The following is a 26424-nucleotide window of genomic DNA, read 5'->3' on the forward strand; positions in this document are numbered from 1 at the left end:
ATGGTTAAGTGTCATTCAACCTGGAACACTAAGAACATTGTGTGGCGATAAAGAATGACTGCAGGGACAGCTCCAGAGAGGAGGTTAGCGTTGGAGCCTTAGCCACAATTTCAATCCAGACGTGACACGTGTTTTTAAATTCAGCCCAGAGTTAGGCTTCAAAAACAGAGACTCCTATGTAAAGCTATAAAAACAGAACCATTCTTGATTGCAACCAGCCAAACGCTTACTTTTTAATTCCACCCTGCACTGAAAAAAATGGCAGCTGCACCATGATTGGTTGCTATGTGCGGTCCTCTTGACTGAGCACTTGTGTTTATATATGAGCCCAACATGTGAGATCATTGCTTCTGCCCTGGTTTCTTTCCACTTGACAGGCAATGGTAATTGAAGGAAATGACCCTCTCCAGGTCTCAGCAGTGTCAGAGAATGCACTTGACAGATCTTTTCATGCTCGCTGTATATATATATGTGTGTATACATTCAGTGGGAGGAATGAGGACGTCACGATTATTCCCTCTTGTATGAGATAAGACTTCAGTAATCATGACACGAGTCCTGCTGTGCGCGGCTGGCTGCAGTTTGGAATAAATGAGATTTGTCACTCTCTGAGCAAGAGCTGCAGCTCACATGCTTACTGCTCTGTCCCTCTTTTCCTGCTTTCGGAGGTTGACTAAAGCAACCAATCAGAATTCAACTACCAAATAAAAGGGTCAGTCCATCAAGGAAAATAAAAGTTATTTCAGTTTTTGGCAGACAATAGAGAAGTAAATTGTCTTAACTGTTCTCTCAAGAACCTTGGAGATTGAGATCTCTACTTTTGGAACTGCCAGCAGATATTATTATTGATATAAGGGATTCATATAGCACCAACAGTTTGCGCAGCGCTTTACAAAATGGAGGGAGTCAGTACAGTTACTATACAGTGTACAGATTGTTTTACATCCTTTTAGATATTTTTTATATTTTTTATTTATCTTGAGTTATTTATCTTATTTGTATTTATTCACTGGCGCTGATCACTTACTGTTTTTTTTACAGTTACTATACAATTTCCATATACTGTAGGAGGGTTAGGAGGGCCCTGCTCCTGAAAGCTTGCAATCAGATATGAAAGGGACCCAAGCATGAATTCATGACTCTCTCCCCATACCTATGTGACCCTGGTGGATGGCTGCATGGCCAACTACCAAGCACCAGCACTGTCACATGGGTGGAAGGGGAGTTAGTCACATGCATCCCCATACCTAAGTATTTCTTTTTGCTCTATTTGGCCGTGCGGAGCAGTTAGAGAGTTGTGGGGTATATGCAGCTGAATGATGCAGCATTAGTTTGATCCCATTGTGTGGAAAAAGCAGAGGTTCGCATTACAAATTCCAATGCTTTCCCAGAGAGGAAATTCCGCTGAAGCTTAGTTGTTATAAAGTAGAAGTATGATGTATTTCCAAATCTCTAACCTGCAACCATAATCAGTGACACTAGGAGAGTCATGTGATAGAGGCAAAGATGGAAATTGTTGTCACAGGAACAGGAGGTGAAGGGAGCTCTTTCAGTGGGAACCCCTGTTTTGCGGGCACTGTCTAAGACGGGGCAATCCCTAGCTTGTAAGAGATCTTCAATTACCTCTGGCTGTTTCTCTGTGACAGGAAGTAAAGGGACATTTCCTCCAAAAATGTAACATACTTACCCGGCCGCATTCCCCCGAGCATCGTCCGGTGCTGCCCACTTCCCCGGCGTCACTCCGCTTCTCCCTAGCTGTCACAATAAAGTAGGGAATTTTGAAATGTTCGGCGTCATAGTAAACAGTAGACGCTGAGCATTTCCTTGCACCCGCTACCCGCTCCCCATCCTGAACTCCTGTGATATCCACTCTGCTCCTAAGGATTTGTGTATAGCTGCTCTTTCCACACTGCAGCTCCCTGGTGGACAAGATGAAACCTCCTTGTGCCTGCTAGTGATCCTCTGCAGCCTTTTGCCATACTCTGTACAGCATTTCCTATCCATCCAGCTGGCCATCCTTGCACACTCGCCAGTACTCTCCAGATCAGTTACCTGCTCCCTGGGCACTCTTAAAACTACAGTACACCTCACCCAGGTTGTGATTCAACTGGACCTGCTTATATATTCCAAGGGTTCCTTCTGTGACTCCTTGCTATCCATCCATCCCTTCACACCCAGGACGCCTACCCTGAGTTGGCAACGCAGCTAACCGCAAGTACTACTTTTTCTAACCTTTAGAGCAGAGCTATTTGACAACTCATGTTGCACTAATCATTCAGTCTGTGAGGAATTGAGTGGTCATATGGTTGCGTAAATCTGAGTTCGTTGTGACTTTCCTCCAATCCGCAGCTGAGATCCATCGAGACACTGTGAGTTAACCTATTTGATGTTGTATGGTGCATGCATTACAAATAAAAAAAACTGCCTAATAGTGCTTAAAAAGTGTACCTAAAAAGAAAATGTTAGATTATATACATACCTTACCCCCATCTTCTGCATTGCAGGGGGCGTAATGTGACTACCCTTTTAGCAAAATTTCTGGGGAGTGATGAGTGCCCCAAATCTTGCAAGAAGACACGACAGTCCAGTGCAAGAGCACCTTCTTGGGAGATATGGGCTGCTCAGCCTTCCCCAGAATCTTACCGGAAGGAGCCAAAGGTAGAAGCTTGAGGTGAGGCAAATACCAAACCTAACTTTTGTCTACAGGTACACTTGTGGAATACTATTGGAAAGCAATATTTACAGGGGAAGGGGACCTGGACCTAATAAGATGACCTTGCATTGTACTGCAATAAAAAGCCAGACCAGTGAGTATAGAAAACTGCTGCATCAGAAAGGACTGCCATAAAAGCATCATTAAAAAAATGTTCTCTTACCAACAATCAACCTCCTATCTACCAGACCAGATGAGGTGGAAACCTACAAACTGTCCAATTTTTATTCACTATCTCAATCAACAATCTTTAAAATAAACAATATCCCATTTTCACATTTTTAAACGTTCTGAAAAAAAAATGTAGTAAAAATTTACACTAAACCTTTCCGCCAAGAGAAAAGCTGTTTCTGATCAGCCCCAGAACAGCGGGATAAGGTTCTGCAGAGCAGTAATTGGAGCAATGCATGCTGTCTCCGAAACACACTTAATAACTGGCGATGAAGCTGTATCAGTCACAGCACAAGGCTCATAATCAAAGTTTTAGGAAGCAGAAGATAGCAGCGTTTGTACAGAATCTTCTCTCTTCCTGGAATGTGTGACATTTACTGTAATGACAGTCTGCGGGGACCTGCAGGAAGTTGACAACGACAGTTTCAATGAGAAACTTCTATCGTCTGGTCCTATCAGTATTAAAAAAGCAAAAAAAAAGCTGTCCTGCCTTTACTGGAGGATGTAATTATTCCGGCACCTGCTTTGTTCCCGAATGGTGATGGTTTGTAAATTTAAAAGGCAAGAAAAATGCACTGCTTAAAGAGATACTGTACTCAAAAAACACATCTGAACAATTTTAGCAATATTGCTTCTGCTATACGAGCAATTGTTATCTATGGCTGTGAAAGACATGTATTATATAGCCAAGCCTTTGAGTGCACCTGACCATCACATCTACCATATAGCCAAAAGTATGTAGACACCCTTCCAAATTATTGAGTTCAGGTGTTTACAGTGAAGGGTACTGTTACCCATAAAATGGCATGTTTGAAAACTGTGCACTTCCAACCTTGGGTAACAGTTTGGTAAAGGCCCTTTGATGTTCCAGCATGAATGCGCCCCGTGTACAATGCCACCTCTATGAAGAAATGGTTTGATGAAACTTGAGTGTCCTTTACAGAGCCCTGACCTCAACCCTAGTGAAAACCTTAGGCATGAACTGGAATACAAATTGTGTGCCAGGTTTTCTCATTCAACATCACTATCTGACCTTTACATCAGTAAATGCTCTTGGCAGAATGGTCACAAATTCCAAAAACCTTCTCAGAAGAGTTGAAGGCTTCAAAAGGGGAGCTGCAAAAAATAAAAAGGGGGGGGGGGGCAGTACCATATTAATTCCTATAGTTTTGGAATGGGATGTCCAACAAGCTGATATAGGTGTGATGGTCAGGTGTTTACAATCCTTTGATCATACAGTATTCCTTGATGGAGACAATTATATCTTGGTCTCCCTCTAGCAGCAATGCTCTAACATTGGTCAGATGGTCCCTGGCAAAAGGAATCAGGAAGGCTAGTGGTCAGGCAGAGCTGGTCAATTAGCAGCTATGCTTGAACAGTATCCCCTTCTCTTGTTTAGGGTGGCTCCTTTCTCTTGCAGGGTTCTATGGAGCCCCCCTTGTGTGTGCTAGTAAGCTGTGTGTGTATCCACAAACACACAGGAGCAGCAAAACAAGACAATCCCTTTCCCCCTGCTCTCCCTTTCTTCCTTCCTCCCTTCCCCAAGCTAGTAGCTGGAAAGCTGATTTTCCTGTCACTTGTGATCTTGTACTGAACAGAAAGTTCAGGGAAGTGGAGTCAAGAGAGTTGGAGCTGTTTGGATGACTGTAAGTGCTTGGGCAACAATGTAAAGAAATACTTTGCTGGGCAATGTCTATTTGATTGGCTTGGATGTGTTACTGAAAACAAAGTTTGAGAGTTTATTAATACCATAAGGTAAATATTAAAGTAAGAACTCAAAGTACTTGCCGAAAATCCTCAATAGTTTCCCTTTAAATTGAGACAGGAACCAAAAGAATAATGTGAATTTGCATATTTATTTGTGATTCATCTAAGCTGCCACCTGGGCTATTGTAACTCCTGCAGGAACAGGCACACCGTTACAATAAGTAATCTGGAAAACAATTTACTTCCACATAAGTGAATCCTTTCTTTATTAAACTGGCTCTACAGGTGGCTCCTGTCTTTCCCGTGTTTGGAAATGACACCAGCCTGCCTGAACACAGCCACCCTCCGCTATTTTGCTCCCGTCATTTTCCAGTCTAATACAGAATTCTAATTTACACAGCGTACCAAACACGATCACCCCAGTAACACAAATCACAATCGTCTTCAGAGGAGGATGAGATTAAAATAAAAAGACTGATTTATGTCAAACACTGGCCTGCAATCGCAGCTTGTATGTCATTCACTATGTGAAAGGCTTAGGCAGGATTTTGGCAGCGGATAGGGGGGTGGCAGTGTTTTCTTTTTGATAAATTTGCAGACATTGCAAGAGCTGTTTTGGTCGTACCAGTGGAAGCCTGATTCATGAGGAGGGTGTACCGCTTTGTCCAAATGTGACATAGATGGGGTAAATTCAAATCAAGCAGGCTTGCGCTAAAATGCAAGGTCCACTCACTTAGTAGCAGACCCCTATGTAAAATCTCTGCATCAACCTGTAAAAACAAAACACATAAAAAATATACTCACCTTACACATGTCTTCCTCCTTCGGCACCTATGTGGAAGTGGTACCACCATCCTTCCAATGACATCCAAATAATGGTGTAAAGCCGTTGTGACTGCTCAGTCTGCCAAGGATTCAAGGATTAAGCATTGCTTACATCCTCCAGCATCTTATGAAATGATGAGCATCTATCAGGCTTGGCCCCATGGAATAATGCCTATCCTCAGTGTAAAGGACAGAGACTGCCCTTTACATTAGTCCCTAAGTCATGACCCAACACACATGCTATGACTTCAGAGGATGCCAGAATTTTAGAGAATGCAACACTGACCTGTCTGCATCTGAAGTCTGTACTTCTGTTTTACAATTGAATGGATCAGAATGGTGACATAAAGGGAAACAAGGCTTTTTTTTTGTTTTTTGCTAAGCAAATAGCATATTAGTGATATTTTATTTTAGTTATACTGTAGGTTGTGTTTAGTGGGGGCTGAGTCGGCCTTTGGCTCCATATATACAGTATATCTTAAATACTACAACGGTGAGCTCTTTCTGCCTTACCTCCTGGCTCTGTTCTGGTCTACCTGGGAGTTTTGGGTGCCACCACCCAACTTTGGTGTTTTGGCTCCTCTGATACATTCTCCATAATGTAAAACTGAATAAAATATGTTCATTTTGCAATTTATTTAATACAGGTATTTATATAGTGCCAACAGCGCTTTAACTGCACATTCATATCAGTCCCTGCCCTCAAGGAGCTTACAGTCTATGGCAGCGTTACTTAACCTTTTTTTAGCCACGGCACCCTTTAAAAGTATGCAAAATCTTGAGGCACCTCAGTGTACAATGTCAGATTTTAATGGGGACTCCACACAACAACACACACAAAAAAGTGGGTTTCCTCCTTCACATCAAAGTGGCCCTTCAAATCAAGATTCTCCCCTTCACATCAGAGTCACCTTTGTCATCAGAAGCCCCAGTTTCACATCAGAGTGCCCCCTTTACATCAGGAGCCCCTTTAACATCAGTCTTAATTCTTCACATCACAATCTCACTGCCAAATTTTGAGACACCCCTGAGGAAGCCAGAAGACACACCAGGGTGCCTCGGCACCCCTGAGGAAGCCAGAAGACACACCAGGGTGCCTCGGCACCCTGATTGAGAAAGGCTTAAGTCCCTATCTCACATACTAGGACCGATTTAGACAGGATCCAATTAACCCACCAGAATGTGTGGGAGGAAACTAGAGTACCCAGAGGAACCCACACAAGCACAGGGAGAACATGATAACTCCATGCAGATAGTGTGCTGACACTGACAGGGATGCATAATGGGGACTCCAAGTGCTGCAAGGCAGAAGTGTTAAAGGAGAACTATGAGGTGAGTGCTTTTCACTCACCTCATAGTTCTAGCCGACCTGTGACAATGAGACTGTCACAGGTCAGCTCAGTAGATCGAGAAGTGAGCGAACACATACCGGCGTTTGCTCACCTCTCGATCCTGTCACAGCTCTCTGCAGTGACAGGGGAGGGGCTGGATTCCCCTCTCCCCGCTCCGATCCGCCAACGCTGACTGGCGGATTGGACGGAGGAGGGGGCGGGTACAGCTGGCTCTGCTTCTAGATAGGCAGGGCCAGCTGTCACTCATGCAGCTGGACGGATCCAGACATAATTGTCGGAATCCGCTTCAGCTGCGGCGTCTCAGTATACCGCGAGCAGTAGCTTGCGGTATACTGTGGCGTCTCAGTATACCGCGAGCTGTAGCTCGCGGTATACTGAGCTTAGGGTGACGGGAGGATGCTAGTTTGTGTCCTCACGTTACCCTAAGGAGAACTATGGAGAAAAGCCTTAACCCCATAGTTCTCCTTTAACTACTACAAAACTGTGCACAATTAATAAGCATCAAATGCACAATACTATAGAAGGTAAAGTAGTGTGGTCCATTGCCTTATAGACCTGAGGAGGTACCACTGGGGGAAGACTGTGCTTTATTATAAATGTCAGACTGAAAATTAAGATTTTATCAGAAAAAGTGTATCAGTGGAACAAGAAGGACAAAGATTTATATAAGTAAAGAATCAGAATGATATCATTAAAAAATATAACACTGAATTTATGCTGCATTAGTCTCTAAACGGTCACACAAATGGGGAGTGACAAGGCTGGTAAATTGGTCTTACCACGGGGAGCCGTATATGCGGAATCCTCGCACTGTCACTTCCGAATCTTGGAGATAGATGCAGTTTGTGAGAAGCGATTGGACATTCTCATAATTCTCCGGCTTCAGCTTAGACACGGAAGGAAAATAATAGAAGTCTTGTTTGATTAAGTCCGCCATAAACTCGTGGTCAAACGTCAGCTCATGATTTCCTGCTATGACAATCTTATATTCGTATGGGAGACTTCCTAAGAGAGAACACATTAGACTACCTTAGACAACCTTTCTAATAGAATTCACAAATCCCATCTTATCTGAAAACATAAAAGATTCTGTTGAATTCACATTATGATGGTATAACCTCACACAAGATGGTATAACCTCACACAAACTGATTCTTTCTGAATGTGAGTGGGCCGGCAGCTTCATTCCAAGAGATTAGCATGAAGAAGACTTAGCTGGTATAAAATTTTACTTGGAAGCTTACCGCTGTGCCAAGTGACTATATTGTTATATAAGTGACAGACCTAAGAGGGTAGCTTAAATAAAAACTCAACTTTTGCTAGTGTACCCCCCATCACTTTCTGTGATGTGGCTATTAGACATTGTGATAGCCAGGGCTGTAGTTTGTAGTGGCGATTATGTGGCTAATCCCAGGTGTCTAACATTGTTTGTACCTCCCTGGGCGGAGTGAGACTCTGTCATATTGTGGGACAGCCAATAGAAGACACTGTAATGTATGTACAGTACAGCAGCCAATCACTGGACTTTTCTCAGCCAGTGGTGCATGCTGGGATAGAGTACATATATTGGTGGGAGCTGCCATGTGCTCTCTCTCTTGCCAGGACCAGCCATGGATTAAGGCTTGGTCCTGTTCAGCCTGCCCCCCCAAGCCAGGCCGAGGCCTGGGGGTGGGCATGGGCTGGGATGAGGGAAAAGATTTCCCTGAGGCCTCCAACATGGAGGAGACCTGAGAGACTGAAAGAGGAAAAGAACCAGGACCAGTGCAGGCTCTTGAGGTACCCTGGAACTAAGTGGACTTCAGAGTATGGTCGGTGTCTTTCCTGATTGAGGACCTGCATCCATTCTGTCTGTCTGTCGCATCAATGGTTATCTGATGTCTCCCAGGTGGATCTGCATTGATACTACTACAAGGTCCGGTGAGTCTGGAGCTTCTGATGGTTACCCCTGGACACATAGAACCCCTATACCCTCTCTCCGAAAGTGAATATCCAATAAATAGTTTACTTAGCATCTTACTACTAGAGTGGACATCAGTTTATGGGCTCCAGAAGTGGGTGGTTAGAGCTAATGGGTGTGCGCCTGAAGATCATCCCCTAGACCGACTAGAAGTGAACCGGGCACCAGCGGCTCATCCGGGAGTTATCGCTACACTAAAATATATCTATATATATATATCGATATAGATATATATCTATATCGAAATAGATATACAGTATATCTATATCGATATAGATATATATCTATATATCTATATAATACATATATGTAATTTCTGCACATGCACCTTTTTCATTTGCATGTTAAAAAAATCAAACATTTTGAAGACTGCACTGAGCTTTCAGGTCCACCCTGCAACAGGAGTCATTTTTCTTTCTTCTTGCCTATGCCAATGGACGCTGGACTTGTGCTGATTGGAATTTGCAGCTTGCATCCAGACTCTTTCTCCTTGCATTGTAGATCTATTGAATACACTTCAGTTCATTGACAAGTGCATTTGATCTCCTTCTGACCTGCATTGTATATCTTTCTATACATTCTAAGCTGCATCAACCTGCTTCAAGCTGTTTTGCATTCCCATTGACTTGCATGTGAAGAGAAGCAGTTCTGACTCGAACTAAAGTCCATCGACACAGGCACTAAGGCTCATCCTTACTTGTGGGAATACAAAGCCTGCAACTTTACTACTACACCTTACTCAGGTGGTTATAAGGAAAACAGACTTCATTTAGAATTCAGTTTGGAACTTACCTTTAACAAAAATATAATGGAGAACATATAGATGTTAATTTCCACAGGGACTTATTTTTGAAGGTGTCTAAAATATAAAATATCTCCACAAAACTGCTGGATTTAGGTCACGGTGTGCATGCTTCATATGGTGTGGAGCCATCTGGAAGTTGAAGGCTGAAGGTAAGGCTGCACTCAAGGGGGTGTGGGAAATTAATTAAAATACAACTTCACAAAAGTTGTCCTTTAATTGTCCTTTAAAGGACTTCACAAACGTTGTCCTCTTTTTTACTTCTTAAGGCGCCATTAGTAAAAGGTTGACCAAGTTAATGCAATATTTAGAAAAGAGCACTTTATGTCTACAGAAAATCCTTTACTGTCCCATGGTCTCTTTGATGGGAATTATTTTTTGAATTAAAATGATTAATTGAGTAGTATTGATAAATACTTAATTATTTTTTTTAACCCTAATAATCTCAATAGAGGTTTCAAAAAGTATTTAGCAGGGCAGAAAAAGATATATGTATGGCAAATCGTGCTTTATTCAGTACAGAAAGTAATGTAAGTTGCTAAAAAATGGAGAGGGAAGACACGGCTGGAACCACTGACCTCATGGGCCTATGAGCAGTTGCCACTCCTAAACCCCCATAGCCATGCCCTAGGAGGTTGGGCTAATTTGGTGTGATATTCTATGGGATTAGGTGGCCAGTTTAGGTCTAGGTGATGTTTCTAAAGCTCACTCATGTCAAGTAAATTTCCCTTTAATTCAGAAAGAAAAACAGAACGGTTTTTATAAATTAGAATGATGTATGTTTGTATCATTGACTTTTGGAAATTTATGATATATGGCAGTAACTATGCTTGATAATGAATGTAGAATTGTTCTACATAAGCAGTATACAGCAGGTATTATGCATGTCAACCTGAAAACACAAATCATGCCTTTTATTTGCATCTGTTAACACTTATCGTTAGCCTGTTCATAGCTGTCGTCAACATCCAGGCTAAAATGATCAGATGCCCAAAACTGATTTTTTTGTTTTTTTATGATGCTGGACAATTAAACTATTTCCTAGGTCTGCACACCTGCTTTCCCCATAATAAGAGGCTCCCATCATTCCTACTGGATTTTTTATATATTTTATATGATGGAAAATGTAACAAAAAGAGTTGGAACGCACAATGATGGGTGGGAACACCCAAAACTACCAGATGGGTTGAAAAGAGACTCGGGAATTATGGCAATGAGGTCACACTGCTAGAGTGTCCAAGACATGTAAAAAGCAATGGGCTGACTTAGTTGACTAAGTTCCACCTATATCTGGAGTATAATTTTGGGTGAACTGAACCCTTTAATATTAAGGACAATTTTGTCTCTGTCCCTAATAAACGTTGGCACTTTGTAGCTCACTCTATTTTTAGTGGAAAGCTCACAATCTCCTTTCCTAGGTTCCGGAAGGCCCTTTTGTGCACTGACTGCTTGACATTGTTAGTTTTTGGCACAGAGTTTCACTCTTTGTGCTAAGTGTTGCCCATCACACTTAGCACAAAGTGTTACCTTCCTGCAGCAATTAAAGTGCCCAGTTTCCACTCACCCAGCCAGTCGTTAAATTTTTTCACTTCACTAGGCAGTCCGAGCTCTGTAAAATCTCCGGCGTGAATTAGAACGTCCCCATATGGCATCTGGAGGAGATCAGTTCTTGAGTGGGTGTCAGAAATACAGACAAATCTGGTGTACCCAGGTGGTTTGGGGGCATCATGGGGTACAGGATCCACCCTGGAAAGAGAAAGCATTTAGTGAATTTCCGTTTCCATACATCTCTGAATGCCTAGATAGCAGGCTCACTAAAACTAGAGTGCAGATCTGAAGTGGTGTTGTGCCCTAGCTTGGCATATATTATTACAATGGTCTTTTCAGATTTGAGGGTGGTGAATTATATAAGGCTATTGTGTTTGTTCAAACATTGACAGGGTCTGTTGGAAACTTTGGATCGAAGCGAGATGTTCTGTTCTGATGTGCCTCCCTTCTAGCAGTGACCTTTTAATTTCTAATGTTAGCACAAAGAAGGAGCTGTGGAAATGGGGGGCTAAACTACTGAGTCACTGCTGGGAGTGGGGAGCAAAGTGAGCTAACATTTTGAAAAGCGAAGTTTAAAAATTGCAGACACTATGTAGCAATTCAACCTCAAAATTGACACCAGAAGATTTTTGGTTGTTCGAACTGTAGATTTAAAACTCAAGGCAAGAGAAAAAAATATACCCTTAGAATGGGGCCACACCTGGGTAAATTGCTTGTTTATGCCTAGGATTCCAAGAAGAAGAACCTTTTACTGGTAGCTTAGCATAAGTACAATTACAATTATTTATATAGAGCCAACATATTCTGCAGCTTGTACAATCGTTTAGGCAAGACAAGTAAGAAACACTGACAAACATCATTGACATACAGAAACAGTAGGGGAGGAGGACCCTGCCCAAACGAGCTTACAATCTAAGAGGAAGGTGACCAAAGACACAGTGGTGGGAAGGGGAGACTACAGATGTATACCAAATAAAATTTGGGAGTACTGTGAAACGGGAGCAGAAGGAAAGGTTTTAGAGGGTGAGAAACCAAGGAGAGAGCTGATACGCTTCTCTAAAGAGGTGCGTTTTGAGGGATTTTTTAAAGTCTTGTAGGGATGGTGAGAGCCTGATGTGGCGTGGGAGAGAATTCCATAAGGTGAGGGCAGCGCTGGTGAGGTCCTGTAGATGAGAGTTGGGTGTAAACGTGAGTGGGCAGGATAGTTTCAGGTCATTAGTGGTACGAAGGGGCCGATTTGGAGCATATATTCTAATTAGGGATGAAATGTAGTAAGACGGTGCGTGGTTATGCAGAGCTTTGTAGGTAAGGCTGAGAAGTTTGAAGTGTATCCTAAAAGAAACAGGAAACCAGTGCAGAGATTGACAGAGGGGTGATGTATGAGAGTAGCAAGAGGTAAGGTAGATGAGTCTGGCTGATACGTTCATGATAGATTGAAGGGGGGCAATCTGGGCACATTTCAGGCCGATGAGAAGAAGGTTGCAGTAGTCAAGTCGGGAAATTATTAGCGCACCGACAAGCATTTTGGTGGAAAAGGTAAAATTTGCAAGATGTTTTTCAGATAAAAACAACACAATTAAGTGATAGACTGAATGGGAGGGGAGAAGAAGAGGTCAGAGTCAAAAGGCACGCCAAGGCATCGTGCCTGCAGAGTAGAGGAAATGGTTACTCCATCAACCTGAGGAGAGATGGATATAGGGGTAGCCTTAGAGGGAGGAAACACAAGGAGTTCGGTCTTAGAGAGGTTCAGTTTGAGGAAGCAGGTAGTCATCTATTTTGAAACAGCGGATAGGCAATCAGTTACGTGAGCCAACAGATTGGGGGAAAGATCCCGTGAGGAGCGGTGGCATAAACGAGCATTTAACTCTTGCAATACATGGGCAGCCTCACTGCAAGGGTATTTTTTCCCCCGGAGCTGAACTTTAAATGCACATATAATATATCATATTATTTATGTAAACATATATAAAAACAACTTCTGAAATTCTAACATGATGGAGCGATTAGCGATTTTGTTTACACATACTTAAAAAAATTGTAGACATTAAAATATCTTAAAATAAAATTGACCAAAACTGTTATCCTAGTGTGCCCTAAAGACATGTTGAATAAGGTCCACTATGACAAATAAGCCCTTAGTCCCTAGAAATGACGCACCATAAAATGAACTGCAAATGCCTGCACAGCTCCAGTCTGCTTAACATTTGTTTCAAGCTGCAGTCCTTCTGCACATTCCTTCGATGTGGCCGATGAAAATAACTCTAGTACAGAACATCTTCTACCTTGTGAAGTCAGGAAGCCTGTTTTGCATATTTTATTGGCAGCTATTGGCATTTCCTTTACAAGAGATTTAATTTGTGGAGGATGCCGCTTTGTTACCCTAGCTACATCCATCTCTGTATAAAAGAAAGAGGAGATAAATAGGTGTTCAAAGACCCTGCTTGTTTCTTTAGTAGTTAGTCCTGTAGACTCTTTAAAGTCGGGCTGAATCCCAGGAGCAAGGTAGCCAGCAGCCTAAAAGTTATTGCTAAAGCACTGATAGTTATTTCCTTTCCTCACATTGCCAACAAAACTCACGCCATCACTTTTAAATGTGTCTGCTGATTTCCAGAATCTCCCTGTGGGAAGACCAATTTTGTAGCAGACTGGATTGGCCTTTGTAGTGATTACATAAGACTCGATGTAACGTGGGGTAAATTTCCCCAGAGGTGGACCAAATATGGATAAAGTCCTAAATCACAGAATGCAGGGATCTCCGGGGAGCAAGGTATTCACAAAGGAAGACAGGGAGAATTGCCACAGACAATTAAAACAATGAAAACCTCTTGGTGCTTGTGTTAAGATGGTTATTGTGAGCAAATTCTGCCCAAGGCAGGAGGTAAACCTAATCCTCATGAGCAGACACTAGGGTGTGATGGTATTGTTCCAAGAATTGTGTGATACTTCAAGTTTGTCCATTATTCTATGTATGATAGGCCAAGGAAAACAGCAAGGGATACTCAAAAACTTACAAAGCAGGTGAATCAGACCCCGAAATGTGGGTTGTCATGCCATAAAGCCTGAAGATTGCCTGGATGAAGGGATGCTGTCAGGGCAGCGAAGAAAGGGGAATGAATTGTGCCACTTTAGAAAAATGACCCACCACTACCGAAATAACCTTACAGCCATCAGAAGGAGTGAGGTCACTAATAAAGTCCATTGAAACGTGGTGCCAAAGCTCTTTGGGAATGGGTTGCAGTAGAAGGGGATCCATAGGTGCAGGAGACTTGGTGTGGGCACATATCGCACAAGCTCTTAGGTAGTCCTGTGTATCCTTTAAGAGATTTGGGGGTTGATTTACTAACCTTATAAACACGCCACGAACATGTATACACCTCTGTAGTGTGTTCCCTCCCAGCATGATCTATGGGTGGAATTTAAACACCTTTGTAGTGTGTACACACCCAGCAGGTGTGTTGTGCAAAGCCCTGCCCTGAATTGCAAGGTGATGTTGTGTAAATTAGCTCTACTTTGTGTTGCTTGCGTTGATGAATGCAGGAATGTAAATGCATGAGCTAACCATTTTTGTCTAAACTGTGAAGCAGCATTATATATGCATCATGTGCATGATTTTTCCATATATGGCATTAGTGGAAATATGCTTATAGAGACTTTTTGGTTGATAAATACACTTTGCTGTGTAAAAATCACACGCACCTGGTGCGTGCGTGTGTTTAGGTTAGTTAATCACCCCCTTGGCCTCAGTTACAGGTAAGAAACAAATGTGAGAGTTCTGTGGACACCAGGATGTTGTGGGCTCAACATAGGAGTTTAGTGCACTAGAGTCTTGCTCTTGGGAATAGCGAATTCCTGGATAGATGTCAGGGCCAGGATGGGAGTGGTTGAAAAGCCCCGTTTGATAGCAAGCAGTTCTCGATCACTGGAGGAATATTTCTTTAATTTTCAAAGATCAGGTTCGTTAGACCTTACTATCTTCACAGAGGAGACTTGTCTGTCTTTTTTACAAAGAAGAATCCTGCCCCAGCAAGAGAAGAAGATGTGCAGAAAAAGCCATTTTGGGGATTCTTGGAGATGTATTCGAACATGTTGGGGAAGAGTTTTGAGGAACCAGACAAACTTTCTGATAAGGGATGCAGAAACAAAGCTGACAGCTGCTTCCACATCTAAGAAGGTTTCCAAGGTGACAGTGAACAGACAGCTACCCTGGAATTGTGGGGCATTGAGAAGAGAGGTGAATAGAGTGCTCCAACATGCCCCGCTCCAGACACACCAGGCAATTGAGTTTCCCTGCCACTGTAGACATTGCTTAATAAAGTGCCATTCTTGTCCACAGTAACATGACTTGGGACTGATGTCTGGACCTTTTTTCATAAAACAAACATGAGTCGCATGGGCAGTGAAAGGTGGCGCTCGAATGTTTGCACCAGGTAAGGAGAAAAAGGCTTTTGTAGGTGATATCTTACTTGAGAGCACTCTTAAAGCAAATGTCTATTTGTATAGCCAGGAATTTCACATCCAGCCAGTTCATCTATATTTTGCTTAGACAACCCCCCGCCAGCAGGTGGCTGTGAGAGCTTTATTATTCCAGGCAAGTTCAGTCGCACGAGTTTGAAACCGAATCACATTGTGGCCTACTGTAAGCGAGCCTTGGCATAGGTGTAGGAGGGCGCTGTCTGCAGAGGAGAATCGAGCAGACTCATCGAAGATTCTACAGAAGAAAGCCAAAAAAGCAGCAATGTTGTTGGTCACAGGATTGCCTTCTTCCCAGAGCAGGGATGCCTAGGTCAAAGCATTAAAACATCTCATATATTATTTACATTGTGTGGTTATCTTTTAAGCTTTCTCTAGTGTCCACTGAATAATCCATACATTTTGGAAGGTGCCAAGCAACTTTGGTCATACTGATTTGGCCATACGTGTGTTAGACATCTAGAAGATCGAGACCAAGCACAGTCAGGAAGCCTTATCTTTGCATTTATTGTATCTTCATATTGTTACAGAAAAGTCTCTGGTCACAGGAAATGTTGGGGATCTTAGCTCTGGAAAGCCACAGGTTGCCTCTCCAGTCATTATACTGCAATAGACAGAGACATCTGATCTACAGGAATATGCACTTTGCACAAGCCGAAACAAATTATCAGAAAAATAAATGGCAAGGCAAAGCAGATTTTCCCATCGCTGCCACCTTCTCTCATGTCTGTCACTGCCTCCACTATTTTATACAATAGATATACATTGGTAATAATTAGCTCCTCTGGGACCGCAGGCAATAGAATCGCAGAGCAGCAGGGAAGCGTCACAGGGGAATGTGCGGCTTGTCAGGCGAACGCTTTCCTTTGTAGTCTGACAATGGTGAAGTTTAACATATTTTTAAAGTGCGGCGTTCAGCAGTCTGTGCAGACAGGGAGCATGGAGTTGAGATGTTACTTGCTAAAGTTTAAATTGGTGTCAGTTTTATTGTGGATCTGCGCAAAATTCCTGCTGATGTATTTTTAAGGAATTGTTTGCTGAATATTTTTCTCTGCATGTTCTTATTAGTTTTCAGGTATATTCTGATTTGTTACATAGTTACATAGTATTTGAGGTTGAATAAAGGCATAGGTCCATCAAGTTCAACCTTTGTGTGTCTGTGCGTGTGTTGTTCACGCATGCGTGTATATGAGTCCCTGTGTGGTCTTAGAGTACCTGTACCCCTGTATGTTATGGTCTCTGAGGATGGTATCTAATTGATTTTTGAAGGATTCAATACTCTCTGCTGATACCACTGCTTGTGGCAGAGAGTTCCAAAATCTAGCCCCTCTGACTGAGAAGAAGCCCCTACGCCCTGTGTGGTTAAATCTGTGTGGTAACATTTCTCCACCAATTTTAGGTGGTGGCCTCTAGTCTATGTTAGGGAGTTTACAGTAAAAAGTTTATTGCTGATGTTGCCATCACCACCATGTCCTGTCTTAAAGGGTTTCTAAACCCTCAGCTTTTTTTGCATATATCTACTGCTAGCAAGCAGTAGATATATGCAAAAAGTTTTGAAAAAAACAAAATGCTTTAACAGCGGTTTAAACTTACTTGTGTGTTCCCTGCGCGCTCCCGTCCGAAAATGTGAAACTGCACAGGTGGCCGCAAAGCATCTGGGGGGGGGGGATGCGCAGTTCACATTTTCGGCCGGGACGCGAGGAAAGACACAAGGTAAGTCTATGGACTATGGACGCATGCACCCGCATGCAGACACCGTGGGATAGTACGTGCCAGCAAGCTAATATTTCCGTTTTGCATAGATGTGTAAAATCTAAAGCACCAAAGATATTAGCGTTGAGGAGTGAGACTTTGTGAAGGGAGGGCAGAGCACGCCAACCCATGTGGGCCAGCCTCCCATCACTGAGCCATTGGTCTGGGGTGGAATGACTATTTAAAGGCCTTAGACTGTAAAAGCACACACTATTAACCCCCTAATAACAAAAAGTGGTAAAAAAAAAAGTTAAAAAACACTGTGGGTATTAAATATCACCAAAAGAAAGATTTATCTGTCCCAAAAAACAAAGTATACAAAATGTATTTGGGTACAGTGTTGCTTGACCGAGTAATTGTCAATCAAACTATCAAAGCACCGAAAACTGACCTTTTTAATGTTATTGTGAGATTTTATACAAACATGTCCAAACTAACTTTCCCACAACATAATTTTTACATATTGTCTTCGAATTCTGCAACTAGGATGCAGACAATAAAGATATCCAAATTATTGCATTCAGGTGTTCCATGAAATTTCCTTGCTACTAAATATTCCGCGGTCAACTGCTAGTGGTATTCTAACAAAGTGGAGGCAACTGGGAACAACAGCAACTCAGCCACGAAGTGGAAGGCCACGTAAAATGACAGAGCGCGGCAGAAATCGCCAACTCTCTGCATAGTCAATATCTACAGGCTTTCAAACTTCGTGTGGCCTTCAGATTGGCACAACATCAGTGTGTAGAGAGCTTCATGGAATGAGCTTCCATGGCCGAGCAGCTGCATCCAAGCCTTAGATCAAAATATCATATACACACGTGCAAAAAAAAAATTGTGCAAACATTAAAAATTGCTTAGTGGAATAATAGTGCAAAATAGTGCAATGCAATGTCCAAAAGTTCTTTTGTCTCCGAGCATGACTATCAGCAAGTGTCCAAAAATAGTGCCTAATACAGTGTATTTATTTACTTTATAAAACCACATTCTTTCCTACTCCAAAGGACACAAAACTTTTCCAGAATTTATCAAAACTGGAGCAAACAGAATCTGGAGCAGTTGCCCATGGCAGCCAATCAGGTAAGATTGCTCAGGTAAGATTTAAAAATGAGACAGAGAAGATGATTGTTTGCAGTCCAAATCTGCTCCAGATTTTGTCTGCTCCAGTTTTGATAAATCCCCCCACTGTATATCCAGCTCAATGTTTCTCCACTGTGGAATTCCTACACCCAAACCCTCCCAGAACACATGAGGCAAACAAAGGGAAAATCATAGTGCAGTATCCCTTATTAAATAAAACAAAAGGTGGACACCTACAAAACATGCGTGTTTACCAGCACTAAGAGGTAAATTGCTCAAACAAACACAGGTGGAGCACATTGACTGATCCAGTGATTCCTCCTTTTGCATTCCTTCACCTCCTCTGCATGTAATGAAGCCACCATATGTGAACGCCACTGTATGTAGACTCCACCCAGCACTTCCTTTACCCGGAGCCAGCATAGGAGCACAGAGACATGAGCCTTTATTGACAAAAAATGCTCTTATAACTGTATTTTTTTAAGAACATTGGCATCACTGATCTAAAATTTGTGCAGCATTGCAGCAAAAAAAAAAAACCTGTACGTACTCTCCCCCCTTTCACAGAATTATGAGCACTACACAATTACAGATGCACGTTAAAAATGCAAATAAGTATATTGAGCAATCAGGTTCCTTGTGCAAAGCAATCTCTTATCTACATAGCTACATAATGTTGAATCTTTACATATGAATATGCTATCTTTCCTCGGAAAATGGCACTTGACTCTAAAAGGGGCTCACATTTATTAAACCACACAGAAAAGGGACATCCCCTTCAAGTAAAATAATTATCCTCTTGCCGAATGAAAGTGTTAACTTGCGGATAATAGCTGAATCCTACGCTTAACAAGAGGCAGTTGATGAAGATGTGTTCCAATTTAGAATTTAATTGGTGATAATATACTCTTGTTACTGTTACCATGAAGAGCAATGGGTTTTAATTAGTGTGAATCCCAAGTATCAGAGGGCTTCATGGAATGGCAAGGTTAATTACTGTTTCTTGGAGAAAATTAACCTTTTCTATATAAATCTATATGGAGCTTGATATAACTCTGTATGAGATGAGAGCTGGGGTAATAAGTAAATTAAGCTGTTTGGCTATATGTATTGTGGCAGATTGGCCAGTGGAGCCTGGAGAGGTCTGGCTCGGGGTTTACATATCGCCCAGGTTCCTGTCTTACATGTACCAGACCCCTCTGATCCACCCCAGGTTTGCCTTTACAACAGGTGTATTACAATAGGTGACATACACACCTATTGCTCTTCAGCCCGGGGAACAGACAGTTGAAGTCTTTCAAAATATAAGTAGGAGAAATAATCCCACCACTGTTTGAAAGAAACCACTGGACTGGTCTCTCTGCCAAAAAAGGGTGTTTACCCCAGGGAGCATTTCGCCCACCACTTAACCCCAGGTCACAATATTGTATATCATACAGGATGAGTAAATGTAGATGTTCTGAGCTTCAGCTTTATGAGACATCATATTAATTAGAGATCAATGATAATTGTTTTTTTCAAAGGACATATATAAAAATGCAGCAATCTACATGTTCTATATGGCCAAATGTTTGTGAACACCTGCCCTATATGGCCAATGTATATGGACACCCCATTAAATTATTGAGTGTTTCCAATGAAGTGTACTGTAATGTTACAGCTCACAAAGATTTTTAGGCAATTATGAGCTTCCAACCTTGTGGCAAAAAATTAGGGAAGATCCTTTTTTGTTCCAGCATGAGTGTGTCCCTGTGCCCAAAGCCGACTCCATAAAGACATGGTATGATGAATGTGGTGTGGGGGAACGCGAGCACAGAGCCTGACCTCAACCCTAATGAACTCCTTTGGCACGGACGGGGATGCTGATTGTGAGCCTGGATTTCTCATCCAACATCAGTACCTGACCTCACAAATGCTCTCTTGGATAAGTGGGCACACATTTTCACAGACACAGATCTTGTGGAAAGCCTTTTCAAAAGAGATAAGATTGCCACTTACAAAGAAACAAAAGGTCTATAATTTTTGTCGTAGGGGTATTCTAAATGATAGAGACGGAATATCATCCAAAAATCCAAAAAATCACATGATACAAATGTTATAAATTGAATTGCAGTTCAGTGAGTAAAATCAGTATTTGATCCCCAAGCAAAACATGACTTAGTACTTGGTGGAGAAACCCTTGTTGGCAAGCACAGAGGTAAGACGTTTCTTGTAGGTGGTTACCAGGTTTGCACACATCTCAGGAGGGATTTTAGTCCACTCTTCTTTACAGATCTTCTCAAAATCTTTAAGGTTTCTTGGCTGTCGCTTGTCAACTCAAAGTTTCAACTCCCTCCATAAATTTTCTATAGGATTAAGGTCTGGAGACTGGCTAGGCCACTCCATGACCTTAATGTGCCTTTTCTTGAGCCACTGCTTTGTTGCCATGGCGGGATGTTTTGGGTCATTGTCATGCTGAAAGACCCGTCCACAACCAATCTTCAGTGTTCTGGCTGAGGGAAGGAGGTTCTCATCCAAGATTTTACAATACATGGCCCCGTCCATTGGCCCCTCAATGCGGCAAAGTCAGCCTGTACCTTTAGCAGAGAAACAACCCCAAAGCATAATGTTTCCACCTCCATGCTTGATTGTAGGGATGGTGTTCTTATGGTCATAGTCAGCATTTTTCTTCCTCCAAACACAGCAGGTCGAGTTAATGCAAAATAGCTCAATTTTGGTCTCATCTGACAGCAGCACTTTCTCCCAATCCTTCTCTGAATCATTTAGATGTTAATGCAGTTTGTCTTTTTTCTGCTAGACTTGAAGTTACAGTCCGGTCCAAGAGTAATATATGCCATTTAATGAGAGATTGCTTGCAAAGGGCCTTTATTTTGAAAAAGGCTTTGATTCTGTGCAGATGACTGTTGTGCAAATTACTGGAGTTGCCTAGGCTTCCTTGATCTCTGTATTTTCCAGACCTGTTATTTTGCAGGGTATGTTCATTCATTTGAGGTGGGCGAGGTAGATTTCAGCATTTTAAACCTCTAAACCAAGTCTCCTGTAGCAGTGTCCAGGCCTAGCAATCAGTTACTAGGCCCAAGGCCCAAGTAATATTATATGACTGAGTGAATGATGGGCTGCCAACACAGCCAATTTCAGCGCCAAATACAAAGGAGCAAGGAGCTGAGAAAGGGTGATGGTAAGATGAGTATTCAGGGGTCACTTGGCCTTTTTCGGAGACACTGGCAACATTGGCAACTTGCCTTACCCCACATTAGTTCATACCATGTCCTACTTCAAGTTGCTCCAGTGCTGAAATCAAAGTACCAAACCTCCTGCTCTTTAGAGGAACATATATTTTTAATTGCAGCATTTGGAACTACCATGATGTAAAAGCCATGCTGATCTAGTATTTGGAAAGTTGCATAATACTTAAATTAAGGTAAGCACAGTTGACTTTTTATTCTACTTACTACAAAAATAGCTGCATTTCGGGGAAGGATGGAAAAAAAAAAGAAATACACTGACAATCTTGCAATGTGAATGATATAAGTTTTCTCGTTATCTGTTCAAAAACATTTGTATACTTTCTTTATGATTCATAAACAAATTTAAATACAAATCCAATGCCAGAGGCAGGATACAAATTCATCAGCAGATGCCAAACCTGTTGCGCTGCCTGTATCCCAATCAGTCGCCCCTATGTTGGAGATGTAACGCCCATAGGGGTACTCTATTACATATGTTTGGGGATTGCCCGGTACTCCAGGATTTCTGGAAGACAGTGAGTAAGGTATGCTTACATTTCACCTCTGTGAACCTCCCCTGGGATCCCTTGGCGTTTCTTTTTCATAGTAATCATCTGTCAATTAAGCGTTACAAGAGGTCTCTGCTTATTCACCTCCTGAGTCCTGCCAGGGCCTGCATCCTGATCCTATGGAAACAATCCCCCCTCCCCCCCCATGAAAGGTCAATGGTTTGCTAGAATAAATGATATGATGTGTATGGAAGAACTTACCACTGAACTCCACAATCACTCTGACAAACTCAGAGGAACTTGGTTTTCTTGGACGGATTTCCGTTACTCCTCCGAATATGATGCCTATCTCTGAGGCGAACAATTTTATTTTATTTTTTGTCCTTATTTCTGACATATTCTCCCTTTCATTTCTTTGTCAATTTGTTTCCTCTTTCTCATCTTTCTTCTTCTGTTTATATTACGGTCTAATAAGGTAGAAAATTGAGGGGGTTTCGAGTGGCTCCTGGATCATTTATCAATGGTTCAGATATCCATTGCTACCTATTTGTCCCATGAGGTCAATTATTATTTACATATTCGTTTTTACATGTATTTGTTTTTGGGTTGACTGTTGAACTACACCTGCATTCTGGATCATTGGTTATATTTGTCATTTATAGGTCTCTATTTTCTTGGAGTCATTTGTTATCTCTATGTATACTTGAAAAAAAAACAAAAACAAATTCAAGTTGATCTCGAAATCAATTTTTGGGTCATAATATTTGTACAGTATAATGTTCAATAGATTTAAAGACTTTTTTGATGTACAGCAGTCAAGACACACTTATTTGAACGCTGATAAAATTACAGTAATCTCTTGCACTGCTTCCTAGTGTTGGACTCTCCTCTGACACTGTTAATATTGTGTCATTAATGTAAGAGGTACAATTCACACAAAAGTGTTAGGGTTATTCCTGGAAAATAACTCAGAAATACTTGATAGGCCAAAGCCAGGTGATGCCTTTTTCATATGCAATAAGGAATAAATGTCAGCTCATTTTTTGCTCCCCCTTCTTTTTCCAAACACCTCAGCCAACAAACACTTTATTGCTTGGGTTTTACTAATACAGGAAAACTTAAAAGAGCTAACAGTGACAGTATATGTTTGGCTTTCTGATATATCTGTATCCCTCTTTAGAGTTAAAAAGAAAGAACAGTATACAGTGTGCGTAGATCATTTTAATATAATGTACTATTTTCATTTGGTTTTATGTACACCATCTTCTAGCTTTTTATCTTACAAGACAAACATAACTTCTGCTTCTTATTTATCACTGGTGCATTCAGACATTTTTATGGCACCTAATAAACATTTTTCAAAACCACCATAAAAATAATTTCTTAGTTCGTCAGACAATATTTCTACATATCCAGATTTTGCTACCTCACAGGTTTGGAAAAATTAGAATTGTACCGCTGAATATAAAATAGGGAGATGTGGTAAACATAAAGTATGATTTTCTTTCATAATCTCTCTCTAAAAAAAAAAAACAGCAATTCACAAGTTTATTCCTCTCTAAAAAAAAATCCATATGGTTCATTTCCTAATTTAAAAAAAACAGTTTCTGTACATTTCTTTTTTTCTAAAAAAAGAAATATCAGCTTACAACTAATCATATATTTTTAAGATAACAGTGTTATTATGGCATTCAGGCCTTTTGCATGTAATCACATTCCATTAAACAGTTCATCACAGCACATGCAGTAATCCACAAAAACAACAAAGTATATCACACAAAATACAACCATAAAAAACAAAACAAAAATGTGTCTTTTAATTTAAAAAATACAATTGATTGATACCAGATATTTGCATAGTTACTCGCTAACTCCTATTATTTTGTTTTATACTTGTTCATAAAAATCTAAATATATATAAAATATTAATTAAAAACGGTATGAATATATTTAATAATAATAATATTTAAATTATTTTCAAACAATTTGTGTTAGCAATAATTTGAAACATAGCACAAAAATGTAATGTTTGTTTATGTTTTTTTTAAATTGATTGATATTCACATCCTTTCTTGACTCAATAGACAAATGATTATCTTTTTTTACATTTTATTCATGAAGAAAATTTGTAGTAGTACCCTTGACAAACTTAAGTCATGTTTAAGTTACATTTCATTTATGAACGTTAGGTAAATCTGTGCCTTTTCTCTAAAACTGACAACATTACAAACTTTTTTTAAGGTTGGTCCAAAAAAGTGGCACAATCCAAAGCAAGTAGCTAGAAAGTGCCTGTGTATGTATGTATGTATGTATGTATGTATGTATGTATATGTTGAGCATGTGGGTTTGCATACATTTAATGCATTTTTCGTTATGTTTGACTGCTCCTTTGCCTAAAGTAAAACTGAAGAAAAAAACAAATGGGTCCATAACAGATTTTCTGAACCCAATAGTTATTTTTGTACTTACATTTGCACATGTGGTGGTTGGAATCGTCCTTGGTTGATATTGTAGAATGTGAATGCCTGTGTCGGGTTTGAGCTGTATTCATCCAGTTCGATTATGACTCTGCTAGGCGGATGTCGTCTTGATGCCATGATGTGTGAGTGGGTGTACGCCATCGTCGCAGTGTAGTCCAGATTTTTATTTTCATATGAACGTCTTTGCTATCTTCCCACCCCGTTGAGAGATGAGCTTGTCATCTTTATCTCCCCTTTTGGTATAACACTCCCCTTATTTTTTTTAATCTAAAAAATAAAAACACAAAATCATATTAGAAAGAGATGTAACTGTATCACACTTAACCTATGTAAAAAAAAAAAAGGAGGGGGTGGTAAACACTGTTATTATCCCAAGAAAATTATGTTAACCTAACAGCTGCCAAAAATTGCCGTCAGTCTCCACTATGCTTGACGTATTTGAAAGTTAAAGGGTTAACATGCCCTACAAAAGCAAATTAAACCAACAAAAAAATCCAGTTTTACAAATAAAATCCATTTTTCCATTTTCTTGCACTGAATCTTTTATTAAATGTTAATAACAATAAAGACTATAAATGTTGCTAAAAAGCAGCACTTAAGTGACAGAGCTTTGTGCTTTTTCTTGTTGTTTTTTTTAACAGAAGGTACTTTTTTCCCTTTAGCAGACATAATTGCCATTAGACTGTAGAAAAATGTTCCAGATTTCTAATTGAGGCGACATATATATTTTTCAATCAAAATTCCTGCTTTTTCATTTAACTACTTCTATAGGCAGTTTTCATTTTATAAAAGTATCATTATATTCCTCTGATAATAAAGAAAATTATATTTGGTAAACTAAAAAAATAAAATAATTTGGACAGCTTGTATTCTTTTTATTTACACTGGCAAAATGAAAAAAAAAAACAACATAAAAATGGCAAAATTCGGAGGCTCTTATCCAACATTAAACTACAGCAATGTTTTTGATCTCTAATGGATATATAGGCTGTATTCTCGGTAATGAATGGATAGGCAGCATTCCTGATAATATTATTGACCCATAATAGGCTTCATTCCCATTGATGTCTTGTGTAACTAATGAATAGATAGCCTGCATTCTCAGTTATGTCACCTGTCTTCAGTGAATGGATAGGCTGCATTCCCAGTGATGTCACTGGTCTCTATTGAATGGATAGGCTGTATTCTCAGTGATGTCATATGTCTCCAGTGGATGGATAGGCTGCATTCCCAGTGATGTCACTGGTCTTTATTGAATGGATAGGCTGCATTCTCAGTGATGTCACTTGTGTCCAGTGGATGGATAGGCTTTATTATCAGTGATGTCATATGTCTCCAGTGGATGGATAGGCTGCATTCCCAGTGATGTTACTGGTCTCTAGTGAATGGGTAGGCTGCATTCTCAGTGATGTTGCTTGTGTCTAGTGGATGGATAGGCTTTATTATCAGTGATGTCATATGTCTCCAGTGGATGGATAGGCTGCATTCCCAGTGATGTTACTGGTCTCTAGTGAATGGATAGGCTGCATTCTCAGTGATGTCGCTTGTGTCTAGTGGATGGATAGGCTGCATTCTCAGTGATGTCATTCGTCTCCAGTGGATGGATAGGCTGCATTCTCAGTTATGTCACATGTCTCCAGTGAATGGATTCCTACATTCTCAGTTATTGAATGGATAGGCTGCATTCCTTTTAATAACAGTGGCCTATAGTACATGGATCGCCTTACTTCCCAGTGATGTCTCTGGTATCTAACAAAGGGATATACTCTGGTGAATGGTTAACTCTAGTCGAAGGCAGAGATTACAAGCCCGCCCAGCCCAGCGACCCCCCCCC

At 40.9% G+C, this 26424-nt stretch overlaps 1 protein-coding gene across 1 annotated transcript in view; it reads right to left on the minus strand.

Annotated features, from left to right (window-relative positions):
• MPPED1 (metallophosphoesterase domain containing 1) overlaps positions 1-26424 on the minus strand; it is a 56281-nt gene that overhangs the window by 12267 nt on the left and 17590 nt on the right. Inside the window, exons 2-5 of the mRNA XM_018553434.1 lie at positions 24580-24857; positions 11092-11273; positions 7548-7773; positions 1684-1919 (exon numbers count right to left, since the gene is read on the minus strand). Coding sequence (XP_018408936.1) covers positions 1684-1919; positions 7548-7773; positions 11092-11273; positions 24580-24731 — 796 coding nt within the window. The 5' untranslated portion in view covers positions 24732-24857. The remainder of the gene's footprint in view (positions 1-1683; positions 1920-7547; positions 7774-11091; positions 11274-24579; positions 24858-26424) is intronic.

The sequence above is a fragment of the Nanorana parkeri genome, unplaced genomic scaffold (genome assembly GCF_000935625.1).
Source record: "Nanorana parkeri isolate BGI_ZX_2015 unplaced genomic scaffold, ASM93562v1 scaffold120, whole genome shotgun sequence".
NCBI classification, from domain to species: domain Eukaryota; kingdom Metazoa; phylum Chordata; class Amphibia; order Anura; family Dicroglossidae; genus Nanorana; species Nanorana parkeri.